General features: G+C 37.4%; 1 protein-coding gene across 7 annotated transcripts in view; it reads left to right on the forward strand.

Annotated features, from left to right (window-relative positions):
• Positions 1–16942, forward strand: part of LOC135201421 (serine-rich adhesin for platelets-like) — a 36872-nt gene extending 19930 nt beyond the window's left edge. For all 7 annotated transcript variants that reach the window (XM_064230333.1, XM_064230351.1, XM_064230368.1 and 4 more), the window contains one exon: positions 3599–16942. In XM_064230333.1, coding sequence (XP_064086403.1) covers positions 3599–16578 — 12980 coding nt within the window. In that variant the 3' untranslated portion in view covers positions 16579–16942. The remainder of the gene's footprint in view (positions 1–3598) is intronic.
• Positions 16943–17918: the final 976 nt, after the last annotated feature.

Raw genomic sequence — 17918 nt, forward strand, 5'->3', positions numbered from 1 at the left:
GTGTGTGTGTGTGTGTGTGTGTGTGCGTGTATATATTATATATATATATATATATATATATATATATATATATATATATATATATGTATAGATATATATATGTATTATATATATAATTAATGAGTGCGTGTACGTGAGTAAGTTTATGTGTGATATCCTGAGTTAATAAGAAAAATGAAATGAAATCCATGAAAGAATGATAAAAATTAGTTGAAAACTCAGCCACCTGAAATCGATGTTTTCCACCTTGACTGTTTTATCTCAGCTCATTTACTTTGATTGTCAACACTAATTTACATCAATGGAATCTAGTAGACACAATTATTGCATTTCATATACAGGGATTTATTCATACTTTCTCCACGTATGAGACCACTATTAGCAGTTGCAGAATCAAATTATTCAACCATACGACCTTGCCAATCAAATGACCTCGTGTACTTATTTGTACAATTATGGGCACTTGAGCATCTATCTGTTTTATATATATATATATATATATATATATATATATATATTAGGTGTGTGTGTGCGTGTGTGTATGTATACAAATACAAGCCTGCATAGATGCCTTTCCTTTGTTCCAAAAAAAATTGTTTCTTGTTTGGTTGTTCATGGCTGTACACGTTTACGCAACGAGTATAACATTAAAACCATATTTCATCATTCTAGTACACCTTGACATTCTTCATTTCCTATCAGCTTTTCTAATATATAAACTGACACATCGACCAAGGTCTTCATCAAGAGTTGTTCTGTCGTGATGATTTTATATATATATATATATATATATATATATATATATATATATATATATATATATATATATATATAACTTTTATATAGACAGTGCTCATCACAACAAGGTAAGTGTACCAGTGCATTTCATCAAATATGTGTTCGTTTTCCTAATAGATTACATAGCATAGTGAAAACATTGGAAGTTGAGTAATACCACAAAATAAATGTTTTGAGTTTCAAAGTCAAAGTCAAATTTATTGAACGATATCTTATAGCTGTTAAGTTAAAATCTTTTCCCGAGTTAATAGGTTTATTTTTGTCCTATCAATCGAGTACTTAAAATGAATGTGCCTTTGCAAATTTCGCATTATCTGTCTTAGTATAATTGATTACATTTCAGTTTATAATGGTCTTTCAAACCTATCAAAAAAATTAAATAGAATTCATATATATATATATATATATATATATATATATATATATATATATGTATATATATATATGTATGTATGTATATATATACATATATATATATATATATATATATATATGTATGTATGTATATACATATATATATATATGTGTGTGTGTGTGTGTGAGTGTGTATGTATGTATAAATATATACAATACTTATGTTATATATATATATATATATATATATATATATATATATATATATATATATATATTATAAATATATATTATATTATGTATACATATATATATATAACTTATATATACATATAATGTATATGTATATAAACTACATACATACATACATATATATATATATATATATATATATATATATATATATATATATATTTATATTTATGGTACGTCCATATTGAGAGACCTCATTCCTGACATAACTTGATATTGTCTTATTTTTTTCTCTTCCCAAATTTTCTTTTTTCAGGTGGTAAGTACACTGTGTTTTAAAATGCATGAAATACTAAATTCGCCACAGTAGAATATTAAATCTTTCATTCTTTGTTTTTTTAATCTTGGCATGATTATAAATTTATTTATCATCACTTCTCAAGACTTGTTTCGTATACGTAGCATGATTGTATCAAGTTTGATTCCGAGATGTTATTCTATTTGATAGTTCTCTCTCTCTCTCTCTCGCTCTCTTTCCTCTCTCTCTCCCTTTCTCTCTCTCTTCCCTTCTCCTCCTCTTCTCCTCCCTCTTCTCTCTAAGAAACCACCTACATAGCCAATTGCACACGTAACGAACGTATGTCCAACAATAGCTAGATCTCTCTCTCTCTCTCTAACACACACACTCATCCACACATACCTTATATATATATATATATATATATATATATATATATATATATATATATATATATATATATAATATCCTTTCAGACACACACATCAACACATTTTATCTCTCTCTGTCTCTCTCTCTATATATATATATATATATATATATATATATATATATATATATATATATATATATATATATATATATATATATCCTTTCACACACACACATCCACACATTTTCTGTCTGTCTGTCTTTCTGTCTGTCTGTCTGTCTCTCTCTCTCTCTCTCTCTCTCTCTCTCTCAAAATCATCTGTGATTAATATTTGATGCTGGATAGATATGCAAAATTCTCAAGGTCGTTTTCCTCATTACAAACGTCAAGTGACGTCATCGGCACCAAGAAATCAAGCTACGTATACAAATAAGAAGTTAAAATAGTAGTCTAATGTAAAGTTGTATGCATATTCTTTTGTGTTGCCCATATTTTTCTTTAGTTTTTTGTTCTGATTTATTTTTTGTCAATAACTATTATTTCATTAACCTCACAACTCTAATTCTAATCCATTACCTAAATATCTTAGTACCTAATTAAAAGTGAGATCTTTATGAATTAAACTCATTCAGTGCTGAACTAATCGTTTTATGCCTTCAGTGTTTATCAAATCAAGGCAGATTCTGTCACTTTTGCACCTGTTTACTTTAAGGTTACGTTACCAAGCATGCTTATGTGTTTATTAAATCAAGGCAGATTCTGTCACTTGATAGCATGTCTAACTTTTGCACCTGTTTACTTTAACGTTACGTTACCAAGCATGCTTAGTTGTATTCCTCTATTGTGAAATGCTGGTGTGTGCGACTGCCATAACAGATGCTAGAACCATGAGGCCTGAACGGTGGAACAACAGGAAGAAAACCTCAAAGCACTTGCACTAGGAAACGATTGATAGAAGTGCGTGGAAAGGAAGATGAAAATGAAGATGAAAGGAAGATAGGAATGAAAGTCAAAATCAGCAGACGATACCACAATTAGGCTTAAATGTTGGAACTACTGTGAATATGCTGAGAAGAGAGAGAGAGAGAGAGAGAGAGAGAGAGAGAGAGAGAGAGAGAGAGAGAGAGAGTCGTAAACTGCACCCTGATGGGATACATTAATTTATGTATTTACAATAGCTGTGTGACTGCCATGGCAGTGAGTGTGCGTTTATCCCCTATGTCGTATAAAACACACACACACATATATATATATATATATATGTGTGTGTGTGTGTGTGTGTGTGTGTGTGTGCGTGTGCGTGCGCCTACATAAACACAAAACATCAGATAGAATGGAGAGCGAGAGAGAGAGAGAGAGAGAGAGAGAGGGAGAGAGAGGGAGAAAAAGAGAGGGAGAGAGAGCATGTATTTATCTAAATATGAGGAAATTAAGGCAATGCTGAATGTAGCTCTGCATGTTATACTAAAACCTGTCAACGTTTGCACGTAAAATACTTTCATAATAACGCCTCCGTCGACTTGAGTTCGACCAGAAAAGCGCCTCCGAATAACAGGTGTATTTCCCTTGACTCCCCACTCCAGGTACACCTCCAGCGAACACAACGGGCGCCGGGAATGTCTTGAAATCTTTGCAAGAACTTGCGGATAGTCTGAAGGATCTCACGCAGGCTGGTCAACAACAAGCGAGGAAGAAGAGGTCCTTGGAAGCCGACGGACTCCTTAGAGACAAGAGACAAGCCGGAACTACAACAACAACAGTCATATCCATTACAGTGATCATCCAGATACAAGTCCAAGTGAACTCATATTTCGTCAGGAGGTACACTCTCACCATATCTGAGATCTCGTCGATCAATTCGAAAACGAGCGAGGTCAAAGCCTTGACTGCACAGGTGAAATCAGGGGCCAAGTCCATCGATTCCAAGGGCATAACGATCCTCAAGTCCACGACCAAAGCCACCCTCAAGTTGTTTGGCGACCTCGTTACAGAGGCCAAGAGCGAGGAGAAAGTTGCAGCTCTGGAACAGAAAAAGACCGTCTCTACCCAGGTTGCGTCTACAGTGTCGTCTATGTCGGAGTCGATGACTACACTTGTAAGTGCCTTAAGCACTGCCGGCACAGGTGGTGGCAGCAGCAGCGCAGGAGTAATGAAAGTCATCACTGAAATTACGTCTAAGATGGAGACTATACAGAAATCAACTGTCAGCGCAATGACGGAAAAAATGTCTGCAACTCTAGTACAACTCCTTGAGCAGCTCAAGCAAGCTGTCTCAGATGTCCAGTCAGGCACTGTAACCATTAGTGCTCAAGAAGCTGAGCAAATAAAGAGTGCTGCTGCAACAGTCAAGTCTACCAGTGAGATAACTGCATCGATTACTGCAAAAATAGAATCATCAACTAAATCAAATGAACAGGCTACAACAATCCTCGCTTTGGAGCAATCAATGACTACAGTTAAATCAAGCATTCAAAGTATAGAAGCTGCTCTTGCAAAACAATCTCAGTCTACAGCACAACCTACGCAAATGGAAATTAAGGCAGAACTAATAAGCACAATGAATACCATTTCCGCTTCCATTGAATCCGTTACTGAAACCCAGGTTGGATCTTTGTCAGCATTTGCTGAGGAGGCGGATAAAATAATAGAGGCATTGAAACAAGGGCCAGTTGAAATCGCAGGCTTTGAGGCATTAAAGGCTGCAAGTCAGAAACTGAGTACTCAAGTCACTATGACAAAGGAAGAACTTGCTGCTGAAGCTGCAATTTCTGAAAAAGTAGATATCGTCACGACAGCCGAATATCTCATCTCAGAAATTATTTCTGTTACAGAAGAAATCCAGGCAAAAACGCAACAGAGCCAGACTTCAGAAACCAAAGAAGAGGTGACGGCTGTTACGGCTTTCCTTGCCTCATTAACGACAACTGGTTTCACGGAAACCACTGTTCAAACCCTTGAGACTCACTTATCTACCATGGAAACAATTAGCGAGCAGAGTACGGCCGCCACCGGTATACAAGGTCTTGATAAACTCCTAGAGGAGGGTAAAAAACAACAGGATGCAGCGACCCAAGAGATGAAGTCCTACGCTGAAAAAGAGGCTCAGCTTCAGCAAGTGAAAGATGCTGGAGAAACGACAAAATTGATGATGGATGTAGATACAGCTGTTAAAGAACTTAGCTCAAAAGTTAAGGCCTCATCTTCAACAGACAAGTCGGACGCTATTGATACATTAGTTTCTACTTTACAGAGCCAAATGAAAGTAGTGGTATCTAAGACAGAGGAGCTTACTGCGGAGAAAATAACAGAAATCAAGAGTACACTTACTTCATTTACTAAAGCAGTAGAGGCTTTGAGTGATGTGAAATCAGTCAGTCAACTAAAGGAACTTATTATGGTAACAGAGAAGGCTGTAGAAAAAACAAAAGCTGATGAGGCTTTATTAAAGACAGCGTCCGAGAGTGAACAAAAACTCGAAGTTATGGACTTCATGCTAACACTTTTAGAAGATATAGAAACATTTACTAAAGATTTGTCACAGAAAACCACAAGTACCACTAAGTATGAGGATGTAACAGTGACAGAAATGATCAGTGAGATGTCATCAATATCAGCATCTTCTTTAACAATGAGCCAGTATGATTCTCTGAGTGGAAAGTTTGAGAATATGAAGTTACTCACAGCTGAGGATGCAGTAGATGGTCTAGATACCATGCTGAGTGAGATCACGAAAGTGAAACAAGATATAAGTGAGGAAATTACAAAAGAAGAAGATGCAGCTGAGACTAACAAAGCTGCAGTTTTCCTTGAAGAAAGTACAACACTTTTGTCAGTTGTAGAAACATTACTCTTTGAGCTGAATGATATCACATCTGCATCTTCTGACAATAGTGCTGCTGCAGCGTCACCTGAGATTGAAGATATCATAACATCCTCATCCACTATTATGGAGAAGAAAACATCCATTACAAAAGAAGACGTGGAGCAGTTTAGTTCAAAGGTAACTGCTCTGGAAGAAGTTGTGAAAAAATATAAAGATGGTACAGAAACAAAGAAATTGTCTAATTTGGAAGAGGGTCTCTCAGAAGTAAGCTTTGCGATGGCAGTGGTTGAGAAAGAAATTAAGAAAGCTGAGAAGTCTGAAAGCGCAGTCACCCTCTTACAATCAATTGTAACACAAGTTACAGAAATTAAAAGCTTGTTTGAAGAAATCACAATTTCTACAACAACACAGGAACAAGTAACAGAAGAAACTGTAATTGTAATCGATGACATTGTTAAATTCTTTGAAAAGATTCAAGATGAAAATTATGTTGCTACTGGGGAAGATGTTTTGGCTATAGAAAGCCTCAAATCAGATTTAGAAGTGCAGGTTAATTCATTTACAGGCTCTGAGAAGTACACAGGAGCCGAATATACCCTTGAAGAGGCAAAGAAACAAGCAGATTCTGCGAGTGTAGCTGTAAATGCAACTCTTCAAGAGGCCGAAAAATTAGAAAAATCTTCTTCTGAAAAGGATAAATTCAGTGATATATCGCTGTACACCGAGGAGATAGTAATTATTTTGATAAAGATTACGTCTTTCACAGAAACTGATACAACTAGTGACGCAACATTTACAAGTGCAAAGACCACCTTAGAGACTTTGTCCAAAGATATTTCATCAGTTACATCTACCAGTGAATTAGAAAAGATTCTTAAGGACCTGAAAGCGGTTGAAAAAACCAAAAAGACTTCAGCTGAAGCTGAAAAGACTCTCACAGCTGCTAAAGAAGCTGATGACGTTGTTATGGAAGAGATTAAAAAGCTTGATGAAAAGATAACTGCTCAGGAGGTTACCAAAAAAGTGGGAAAAGCTTTATCAATTGTGACTTCTTTCACAGACGAAATGGAGGTCGCTACGAAAAATCTTCAAACTTCACAGCTTATTGGAGAAGATGATGCTGATTTTGATGAGTTTACAAAATATCTGGAAACAATGTCAGAGAACGTAGATTCTCTTTCAGAAGACGATATCACTCGCATGGGAGAACTCTTCTTTACATTAATACAAAAGGTATATGACCTGGAGCCAGGTAAAGGTATTGGTAACTTACTCAAAGCACAGAAAACTGCGCAAGATGCCAAGGACTCTGCTGAAATGCGCCTTGAAGGGCTAAAAGACAGCGGTTCTTTCGAAGCGGATATGGAGAGCTTAACCGCACTTGAATCAATTATAGTAGACATAGAAAAGCAGGTGACTACAATGGTAACAACAATTGAAGGAGCTGATGTGACAGGTGAAGCTACTGGAGATTTAACCGAAGTTTTAGCAAAAATGGAAAAAATATTTTCTTCTGAAGCAACAATGGAGGAACTCCAGACAGTATTAACAACTCTCAAAGAGACCCAAGTTAGCCAGGGAAAAGAAATAACTGGCATCTACAAGCTCAGAGATGTTGCTGAAAAGTCAGTGAAAGAGATCAAATCTCAGAAGGATTCTCTTACCTCTGTTTCCACATCTCGGGAAAGAATTAATGTTCTCTCTTCATTGACTACAAAGCTCTTGGATGTTACCAAAGAATTATCAGCAATAGAAGAACATTTTTCTTCAACACAGTCCAGTGGGGATACAACATCAGATCCTAGTCAAGATAAGCCCAAAACAATAATTGTTTTTAAGGATCTTGAATCAGTTCTAGAAGAAGCATCTGATACTGAAAATGTTGGCTCTAGCGTTCTAGATGAACTAGACAACATATTGAAGGAGTTTTATTATGTTTATGATGAAGCTAAAGTAGACCTTACTGCTATCAAATCCCTTATTGCTAAAACCCAGACTGTTAAGGAAACTTCAGATATTAGCTTGAAAGAATTTACAGTATTGTCAGAGAAGAAGGCAACAGAGAGTACATTAAAAGAAGCAAAAACTACTTTGGTGAAAGTCGAGGAGGTCCTAACTAAGATTACAGGAGACATTGGAACTCCTACAGGCACTCCTAAAGAAAACGAAGATATAACTATGTTAGATTCGATTTTCAAGGAAATCTCTAATAATGGAGAAGTTACAAAGACAACTGTGAAAGCAATACAGAAAATACTTACGAAGATTGAAACAATTGAAGTTACTCAAGGTCAAGATTTTGCAGGTCTAAAATCAACAATGGATGGTGTAAAAACTGCAACAGATATTGTTGCAAAAGACTTAATGTCTATAGCATCATCACTTGAACAAGCTTCAACAGCTGCAATCTTCAAAGAAACTTCCACTGTCATGACAATGATCACAAGCACTATTGACATGCTGCAAGAAGATATTGGTTTGTCTTTGGGTGAAGAAACAGAGGATGCTAATATAAAAAAGTTAACAGAAATATTACAAGAATTTTCAACAACATCAGTTACAAAAGAACAGCTTACCGAAATACAGGATGTCCTTTCAAGTGTACAGTCAACTAAAACTGAAAAGGGCAAAGGTATCAAGGGACTTCAGAAACTGAAATCATTATCTGTTAGTAAAGCTGAAGAAGTGAAAGAAAGTAGTGGAACTCTAACTCAAGGAAGTAGTACAGAGGAAAAAATTACAATTTATGCAGATCTTCAGTCTGCTATTGCATCAATAAAAAGTGCTATGGAGGACGTTCTGGAAGCCACCTCTGAGGCAGAAGAATTCCCTATGTTCAAGGAACTTCTATTAAGTATTTCCGGAGACGTAACTACAATGACAAAAGAAACTCTTAAGAAGGTTCAAGAATTTTCATTTACTTTATCCAAGCTCTCTTCAGGAATTAAGGTTGCAAAATCCACTAGAGAACAAATAACCACATCAATCGCTACCGTAGAAAAAACCACATCAAAAGAGATTTACAAACTAGAAAAGAGTGCAGCAAAATCAAGTAAAACTTCTACACTAATGAAAGCAACACCATTGTTTGAGAAAGTGCAGAAAACGGTCAAAGACATAACAACCTCAGTACAAGGCACAGATTACAGCAAAGACTTTGATATCAGTGAAATCATCACTCTTATGTCCACATTTGAATCTAATCCTGCCGGCATATCAGAAGAATCTCTCAAGTCTTTTGAAGAGAAAACTGCTCAATTATCAACAATATTAGCAAGAAAACAGTCAGTCAGAGGAATGGACTCACTTCTCTCTATAACTGAAAAAGTACTTCAAAAGACCTCTACTGAAATCATGGTTATGAAAGAAGAAAGTGCCAGGGAAGAACAGATGGGTGTTCGAAAGCAAGCTGAAGAAGCAGTTGCCAGTTCTACAGATATATTCCAGATGATTTCAGGGAAAGTTGGGGATGTGAAAGATTCTACTAAAAATACGACAGTTTATGAATTGGAGGAGGTAGTTAAGATTCTTGGCAAGTTTGACGATGGTACAGCTACTGCCCTGGATGTAGAACAGTATACCTCATATATGAGTATCTTACAAACAACAGAATTTGCTGCAGGAGTCACAGTAGTAGGTCTAGATATTGCCCTTGAATCCAGCAAATATCTTGTGGAGAAATTATCTCAAGCTGTGCTGGAAGATGAATTTTATAGTGAATATTCAACAACTACTACTGCTAAGAAAGAGGTCCTGTCACTTGTCACAGAAGCAAAAACCTCTCTCGATGCACTTAAAATGAAACAGGGTAAAGGAACACAACCTTTCACTGGTGATGCATCTGTGATTGAAAATTTAGTTATGAAAATTGCCAAAGCAACAGAAGAAACGTCTGGTGCCTTTATTCGTTCTCTTACTGAGGATGTGCAAATGTTAAAGATGTTAAGTGAAAATGTTACTGAAGGCATGGTTGTAAAAGGAGTTGATTCTTTAGTGATGAAAGTAAAATCAGCTGAATCTTCTCTTTCGTCAAGTATTTCAGAATCATTAAGAATTAAAGAATCTTCTGGTGTAGTATCTGTTTTGGAAGAAATCGATCTCAAACTAATGGAAATGCAAGATATATTCAAACGGATTGACAAGAAAACAAGTTCTCAAGAAACCTCTGGAACACTGGATGCATCTGTCATGAAAGATATTAAAGTATTCATGGAAGATACCAAGACTGAGTATACCAAAGAAGATATTGTTCTTATTGAAGGATACGTTGAAAGCATGAAAATGGTTGAAGAAATAGTTAAAACTGAGACTATTGTAGGTTATGATGATATCAAAACTCTAGTAGCGGAAAAGTCCAAGTCTGTGTCTAAGGAGCTGACCGTAGCTCAGCAAACACAGAGGCAAGAGCAGCAAGCAGTACTTGCAAGTAACACCAGAAAAGCTATTGATAGTTCATATTCTACTTTTGCAAGTTTCTCAGAAACTTCAGGTGGCAGTGACCTTGAAGAAATTAAGGAGGTGACAGACCTTAGCATGTTGCTGCAGACAGTTGATTTTTCAACTCTATCTATTACTGAAATTTCCAAAATAAGTGAATCCATCACTCTTGCTCAGGCGGCCATAGAGAAATCAGGGAGCAAATCCGTGGCATATGGATCAGTTGTTGCTGATCAAATGGCCCAGTTTAGTTATGGGGCATCACAACTTATTGAGAAGAAAAAGGAAGTAGAAAGCTCGAAAAAATCTTCTGATGTATTGACAAAATCAAAAGAATCGATGGATTCCTTATCTTCTAGTATAAAAAAGATCATGGAAGGGATACCTGCTGAATCAGCGGATGCTGAAGAAAATTCAGTTGTGAGTGATGCTTACAATTTCCTCATGTCTTATGCCTATGATTCTAGTGTGCTTGACGACCAGTTTAGCGTGAAAATACAAGACTTTGATTTCTCGTCCATCCAGCCAACTGCAGGGAAGGGAATCAAATATCTCTCGCAAGTTTCCAGCCTCATACAAAAGTTCAGCCAATTAGAGCAGCAATCAGCTGAAACAGTTAAAATTGCTGAAACCACTGGAGTGATAGAGAATGTTAAAAGTTCAACTTCCACTTTCACAAGAAATCTAGAAACATTCCTTAATGAAATGGAGGGTGAGGGTGGAGATTCGGCTGGTGCCACCACTTCAGAGCCTACAGGAGATTCCCAGGGTTCCGGTGCTGATACTGGAACGGGAGGTTCGTCACAGGAGGATCCTGTCACACTATTCAATTCAATAATGGAAATGACTAGCTCATCATCATTTGATATGGGAGAATTTGATGGGGAATTTAGCACAAAATTCGCACAGTTAATTCAAAAGTTTACTCAAAGTGACTTCAAACAGAAGCTGAAATCTGTTGATAAGACTATAGTTAAGGACTTGATATATAAAACATCAAGTGCTGCAGAAAAAATGTCAAAGTCTATCCAGAGAATGGATTCAGTCATTTCAGCCCAAAAATCATTTAGTGTTACTCAAGAAGCAAGTACTCTGATGACGTCCTTGGAAGAGAGCATAAAAACTCTAACTGAAACAGGCAAAGGGTCAGCAGATTCCACTAGTATTATATCATCATTAGAAGAATTCTTTGGGACCTACAAAAGTGCTGCGTCTTTCACCTCTGATAGTATATCCACTCTTCGCTCATTAACTTATGATCTAAAGGAAGCTCTGAAGGGAGAGGAGACAGTAAATGTGGCTACACTCAAAGAATCAGTAAGCAAAGTAAGTAGTGATATCAAACAATCTGAAACTATACAGTCCTCCTTCATATCAAGTAGCAAGAGTTTGGAAAGTATGTCTATGTCTCAGAGTTCTAGCAGTTCTAGCGTGTCTGGTACATCATTCGGTAGTCAAATGAAGGTGGCAAAGGATGCAATGAAGCAAGAGATTCTCCGCACATCTCAACAGTATTATTCCATGCAGTCAAGCAGTGCTCTGTTTGCAGATGCAAAAGAAGCACTTGAATCCATAAAGACATTGGCATCAGGTCCTGCTGCTGGTGGCGATTCTGGGCAGGGCACAGGAAGTACAGGTGATTCTTCAACTGCTACAGATGATGATTTAGGTGAATATGATCCCAAGATATCTGATGGCAAAGAGGTGGAATCAATTATTACAAGTTTGTCAACCATGTTAAAAGCTTCAGAATCTAAAGCAGAGGAGATCAGCTTTGGTTTCCTGACTTCATTTGCTTCATATGTAAGCCGTATGAAAATGCTTTCACAGGGCAAAGGAATTCAACTTGACACCAAACAGATTGATGCTGCGTTAGAATCTATTGGAAAGACGGAACAAATGTTCAGTGAAACGGTAACATCACTTAGTGAATATGCTAAAGCCAGTCAGAGTGTACTAACATACCAAGAAACAGCGAAAGTTGTTGATGAAGTTGGCACCTTCTTCAAGAATATAAGTGAGAAGTTAGGAAGTCAGTCTGATGGAAGCGTGGTTAGTGAAAATACCAAGAAATACATGCAATATATTACTACAATCACTGAATTCCTCATAGGCTCAAGCACCCAAACTATTCAGATTGATGAAACCTCCCTAAGTCAGTTTAAATCTGCTTTCATGGAACTAAGTGATTTTAAGCTTGGAGACAAAGAATATGTACCTGACTTCTACATATGGAAGCATTTCTTGGTGGACTCTAAGGTCCCAGTTACTCAAGTCTTACAAAAGTCAACAGATGAAGGGGCTCTGGCACGAGTTCAAACACAAGAATATCTATACAACAGTGGAAAGGCAAAGACAGCCTTGGAGAAATTTACAACAAGTATTGCAGACATCAAAGGCGCCCTAACTGGAAGTTCTAAATCAAACTCTACAAGCAGATTAGAAAAAATTGTGGGTGATTCATTAATGATAGTTGACGAAATGGCAATGGGTATGCTAAGCACATCTCAAATTGCGAAGATGGAAGGGTATGCAACAGAACTTTCACAACTTAAAGTTCTTCTTAAAGACTCATCAAGTATAGACCAAATTGATATGCTCAGCAAAAGTTTGTCCGATGCTCAAAAGAGTGTAGCCACTGCAAAGGCAATGTCAGAGTCTTGGATGGTGGTTGACAAGGAGAATGAAATGGCAGATAAAATCTTATACTTCTCATCCCAAATGTCTGATTTCATCCAGACGGCTTCTTCTGGTGACTCAAGCTCTGCAAGTGAAGAAACAGTACCTGAGGTTGAGGATATGCTGAAGGCAGTTGGAAATATTTCAGCTTCTGACATTGAACCTGATTCATTCTTTAAACAAATCAATTCTTCATCATTTATTATGGCAGTACAGAAAAAATCAGGCAAACCAATTAAAGGATATAAAAAGCTCTCTGGTATTTTCCAAGATTTAGCCAAGGAATCCCAAGCCATGCGTCAAGTCAGCACGTTTAAGGAAGCTGAGGCTACTGCAGGTCACATGATGAGTGCTATTCCTTCTATGAAAGTCACAGATACCTCTTCCTCTCTCAAAACTGTTCCAGAAATAACAACACTCAGCATGCAACTAAGTCAACTAAAACAAAATGTTTACAAAATCGCCACAAATGAAATTAGAGAATTGTCTAAGCAAGAAAGTATGATCAGCTATGCTGTCAGTCAGTTTGGTAGTGAAATAGCATATCTTGGAAATATGAAACAAAGTTTAGCATTGTTTAAGTATACTTCCCAGAAAAACCAAGGCTATACTATGAATGCATTCATGAGTGAAAAAGCCAGTCGGATACTGGGTGAGTCTGCTGAAATCATAGAATCTACAGGATCATATTTAGATCAACTCTCTATGGATACAATGACAGCATCATCTTATACAGAAGTTGAGGGTATCAAAAAGGCATTTGAATACATGTCATCTTTCGCCTCTAGCGTAGAGTCAATTCCAAGTGATCTCTCTGAAAAACTTGCTGAATTTAAATTAAATGAAACAAAAGCTGAAAGTGGAAAGGGCATTAAATACTTGAAAGAGGTTTCTTCCATGATGAGTCAATTGAAAGAGTCAAGCATGCAGTCAGAAATGCTTTCAAAGTATTACAAAGACATGGTATCTACAATCAGAGCAAGTGGATCAGTAAGTTCTATTGTTACCATTCTCCAAAGTTTCATGAGTCAGAAGGACAGTATAGCTTCTGATGGTTCCCAGTCCAGTGGTTCCCCATCAGGCGAATCTACCCCAGCAGCAACCGAAGGTTCAACTGATAAGCCAAGTCAAGATGGGGAAGCAATGTCTGGAAAGGAATTAGTTGATGGCATTATGGTGATTCTTGAGGGCATGGGAACCAATGGAACTACTCTAGCAGAAGAAGATCTTATGAAATTAGAGAAATATACAGACACTTTGCAAACTACGAGTGTGGAAGAAGGATCTCAGATAGAAGACCTTTCTGGATTCATAAGTAAGTTCTCCTCCAAATCAGGAGAGTTGCGTTTAGCCTCCCAAGCGAAAGAGTCATCAGCTCAAGTCACAGAGTCATACAGCATGTTCAAAAGCATTACTTTTATGGATTATCTCATAACATCAGCGCTGGACAAAATGGAAAAAGATGGTGGCCCTTCTGCTGCTACAGCAATAATAGATAACATTAAGGAATGTTATACTAACTTTACCAAGGGATATAATCATTTGAAAAAAGAGACAGTCCAAGAATGCATGAAATATGCATATGAACTCAGTTCAAGCAGTACAGAGGGTGGTAGCACTGTTGATGCTAGTGACCTGAAAACATTAATGGAAAGCAGTACAATGGAATTAAATGAGTACAATGGCTTTTTGTCTTCCCAAGCCCATCATTATGAACTACTTTCTAAGGGTATGGAAAGTGGTGATTATGATAAGGAAGTGGCTTTCTGGATGCAGTCCCTCGGTCGAAGCTCAGAAATTGCTTATGTCCTTCATGAATTGGATTATGCATTTGCAGATTTATCAGCTAACCTTACTAGTTTGGAGAGCATCTCTGGTGACGGACCAGAAAATGATACATTACTAATAGACATTCAAACACTGCTGCTCACAACAGATGATGTTTCTAATATTCATGTAGGGATGCTCAGTATGTTTGGAGAAATGATTGAAGATATAGATGGGAGAGTTAAGAGTAGTAGTGCTGTTAATGCAACTGAACTCGCTTCTGTCAAACAAATGGTACAAAGTACACAGGATAGTTTGCGTAACATGAGTGAAATCCTGAAGAATTATGGTTACGCAAGCACGAGAGTTCTTGTTACCAAAGATGCAGCTGACTATCTAGAATATATAAGTAATGAGACAATGAGGATGATTGAAATGTCTGAAGGTGGAAGCAATGGAACAGGATCTAACTCCACTTCTGATTCGGGTGCTACTAATAGTAGTACCGATATGGTATTTAACGAAGCTTCTGATACTCTTATGTACTGGACGTTTGACAAAGACTCAGTTGATGTCAGATCTGTAGCAGGTTTCAAAAACTCCATGTTCATGCTGCAAAGGACATCCATGTTCAGTGGAAGCAAAATGGAAGGAATTCACATGTGGAAACACAGCCTCCATGAAGCAAATCGTACAGTGTCTGAGTTGATTAGAGATGTTTACTCTGAAGAAGCTTTGGCAAGAGCTAGCCTAGAGGAAGCAATTCATAGGTATTCTATGGCATCTCAAGAGTTAGAGGACTTAAAAGCAGTCATAGGAAATCAAACAGATAAGGAAGGAGGCAGCTCAGAACAAGCACCAACAACAACTGCACCAGCATCAGGTGGTTCAAATGGCACAATGCAGTCTGCAAAGAGTGCAGTGGAAGCTCGAATCCAAGAAATTGATATGAGTTCTTCCAGCATTGTTGCAGGCTGGGAAGATGTTAAACAAATTAAGGATTATGAGATCTCAGATCTTAGAGGTTATCAGAAAGAATTATCTCAACTCTTACGAACTGAGGATGCAATGAAGATGGAAGCTGGAGGCTTCAGTAATTTAACAGAGCTAATTGATAAAGCCTCTAGTGCAACAAATACTTCTTTGGATGCCCTTGATAAATATTCACAGGAGTTGTCTGCGCAAACAGCTCACATGTCCCACATGACATTCTTTGAAGAAATTAAAAGCTTAGCTGAATTTGCTAAAGGGTGGCTTGCTAATAAAACAATGGAGGATAATTCTAATAATAGCACTGAATCCTCATCGAGCAACACCACTGAAGCTAGTAGCAGCTCTGGATCATCAGCTTCATCATCAACATCCGCATCGGCAACAACAGTAACTGGCTCCTCCACAACATCATCTGGGAATTCCTCTTCAAATGAAACAGACTACTGTATTAAAAATGAGAGCTTGTCTTGCAAAGCGTACAAGCTACTGACAGCAATCAAAAACGCTAATAGCTCAACAGCAAATGACACCACCACAACTCCGGCCACAGCTACTACAGAAGCGGCCTCCAGCGGTGATTCGAATGACGAAAGTGACTACATGGATGGTCAAACCAGAGGTAGCTTCATGTTCGAAGAGGTGAGGCGTAGTGTCTACGATTTTGCAACAGCGATGAGAAATGTCAGCAACGACGACTTGATGGAGAAAAATATGACAATAGCCACGCTTGAGAATATTGTAATGCTTTCGGACACGTTCATCAGCGATTTTAAACAGATGGCTGAGTCGGTAACGTTTACCAATGTCGAAGAGTACTATGTTATGCGTAATGGCACCAAGTCCGAAGGGTCGTCAGGACCATAACTCTTCTCTCTGGAAATGTGTATTTGACAATGGTAGTTACGAAATATGTCATTGTTGTTCCCTCTGTGTTAACTTTAAAAGTAACTTATTTTTTTCATTATTTACAAAGATATTGTAAGTTTTTAAAACACTAAATCCCCATTCTGTATAAATAACAATTTTACATGATTATGAACTAATTTCACTTACTCAAATATTTCAGTTTTAATTAAATTTGACATGATTTCTGAGGGAAAACTTTGATGAAAGCACATCCGATTTTATATTTTTATTTCCTTTAAATGATTGTAATAGCACCTTTTATGTTCGTATTGTCAATATGCTTTGATGTCAATGTACTTTAGGAATAAAATGATGCATTATAGTTTTGTTTTGTTCAACATCTCGCATTGGCGCCATGAGGAAGTGTGATAGGTGACTTCAAAATGATAAGCAACAAAAGTCCTTCTTGAGATGGTTTCAAACAGGCGCTGGCACAAATGGAAGCACATTAAATCAAACTGCCATTTTTTCAAATTCTTTCACTTATTCTTAGTGTATTACCCCAAATTCACGTTGGGGGCTTATGAGGTTGGGGTATACTGATTATATGAACTGGTTAAGTTCTTCTCAAGCAGTTTTTCCTGTATTCCAACGGGAAATGATGGCCTAGTCCGGGTGAGCGCTGAGCAACTGAGTAGTCACAAGAGCGTTTGTTGAAAACTCATTGAAACGGGTAATAGCGTTTAATTTGCATTCATTTCATCGATCCATGAAAAGGATGAAAGAGAGTCCATAAAAACAAGATAACGGGGCACTACATAATCACTTGCCTGAAACAAATTAGCCATTGGCCTCTCAAATGGGTGAGTCAATGGGCCTCCAGTCACCCTGAGTCTGTACACAAATAGTCTAGCCTCTTGCTTTGAATAAAGCAGTTGAATATGTTCAGTAACCTTCAGTTGAGTAGGCATGGGCCTTAGACAGACTAGTAAATAGATCCCCTCAGATCATTTAATGAATCAGTGGCTTAAAATGACCTAGTTCCTGTATTCAGACAAGTTAATCATTGACCTGACACATCCTACTCAACAGCCTTAGACTGGTTAGTCAATAACCGTAGTCATGCCTGCCACAGGATTAATCATGTACCATAAGAAGTAAAAAAAACGTCCTGGAATGGGTTGGTTGATGCTCTCGGAGAATTCGCCTGTGGTGGAGTAACTACTGGCGTAATTTGATATCAACTGGCCTTTAATTAGGCAGGCATCAGTTTCAAATGAGCTTCACTTTGGCCTGAAAAGAGTTAGCTAATGTTCTGTCTCACTTGTTTCCAGTGTTAAGGAAAGATTGGCTATCAG

This window comes from Macrobrachium nipponense, chromosome 23 (assembly GCF_015104395.2).
Source record: "Macrobrachium nipponense isolate FS-2020 chromosome 23, ASM1510439v2, whole genome shotgun sequence".
Classification (NCBI taxonomy): domain Eukaryota; kingdom Metazoa; phylum Arthropoda; class Malacostraca; order Decapoda; family Palaemonidae; genus Macrobrachium; species Macrobrachium nipponense.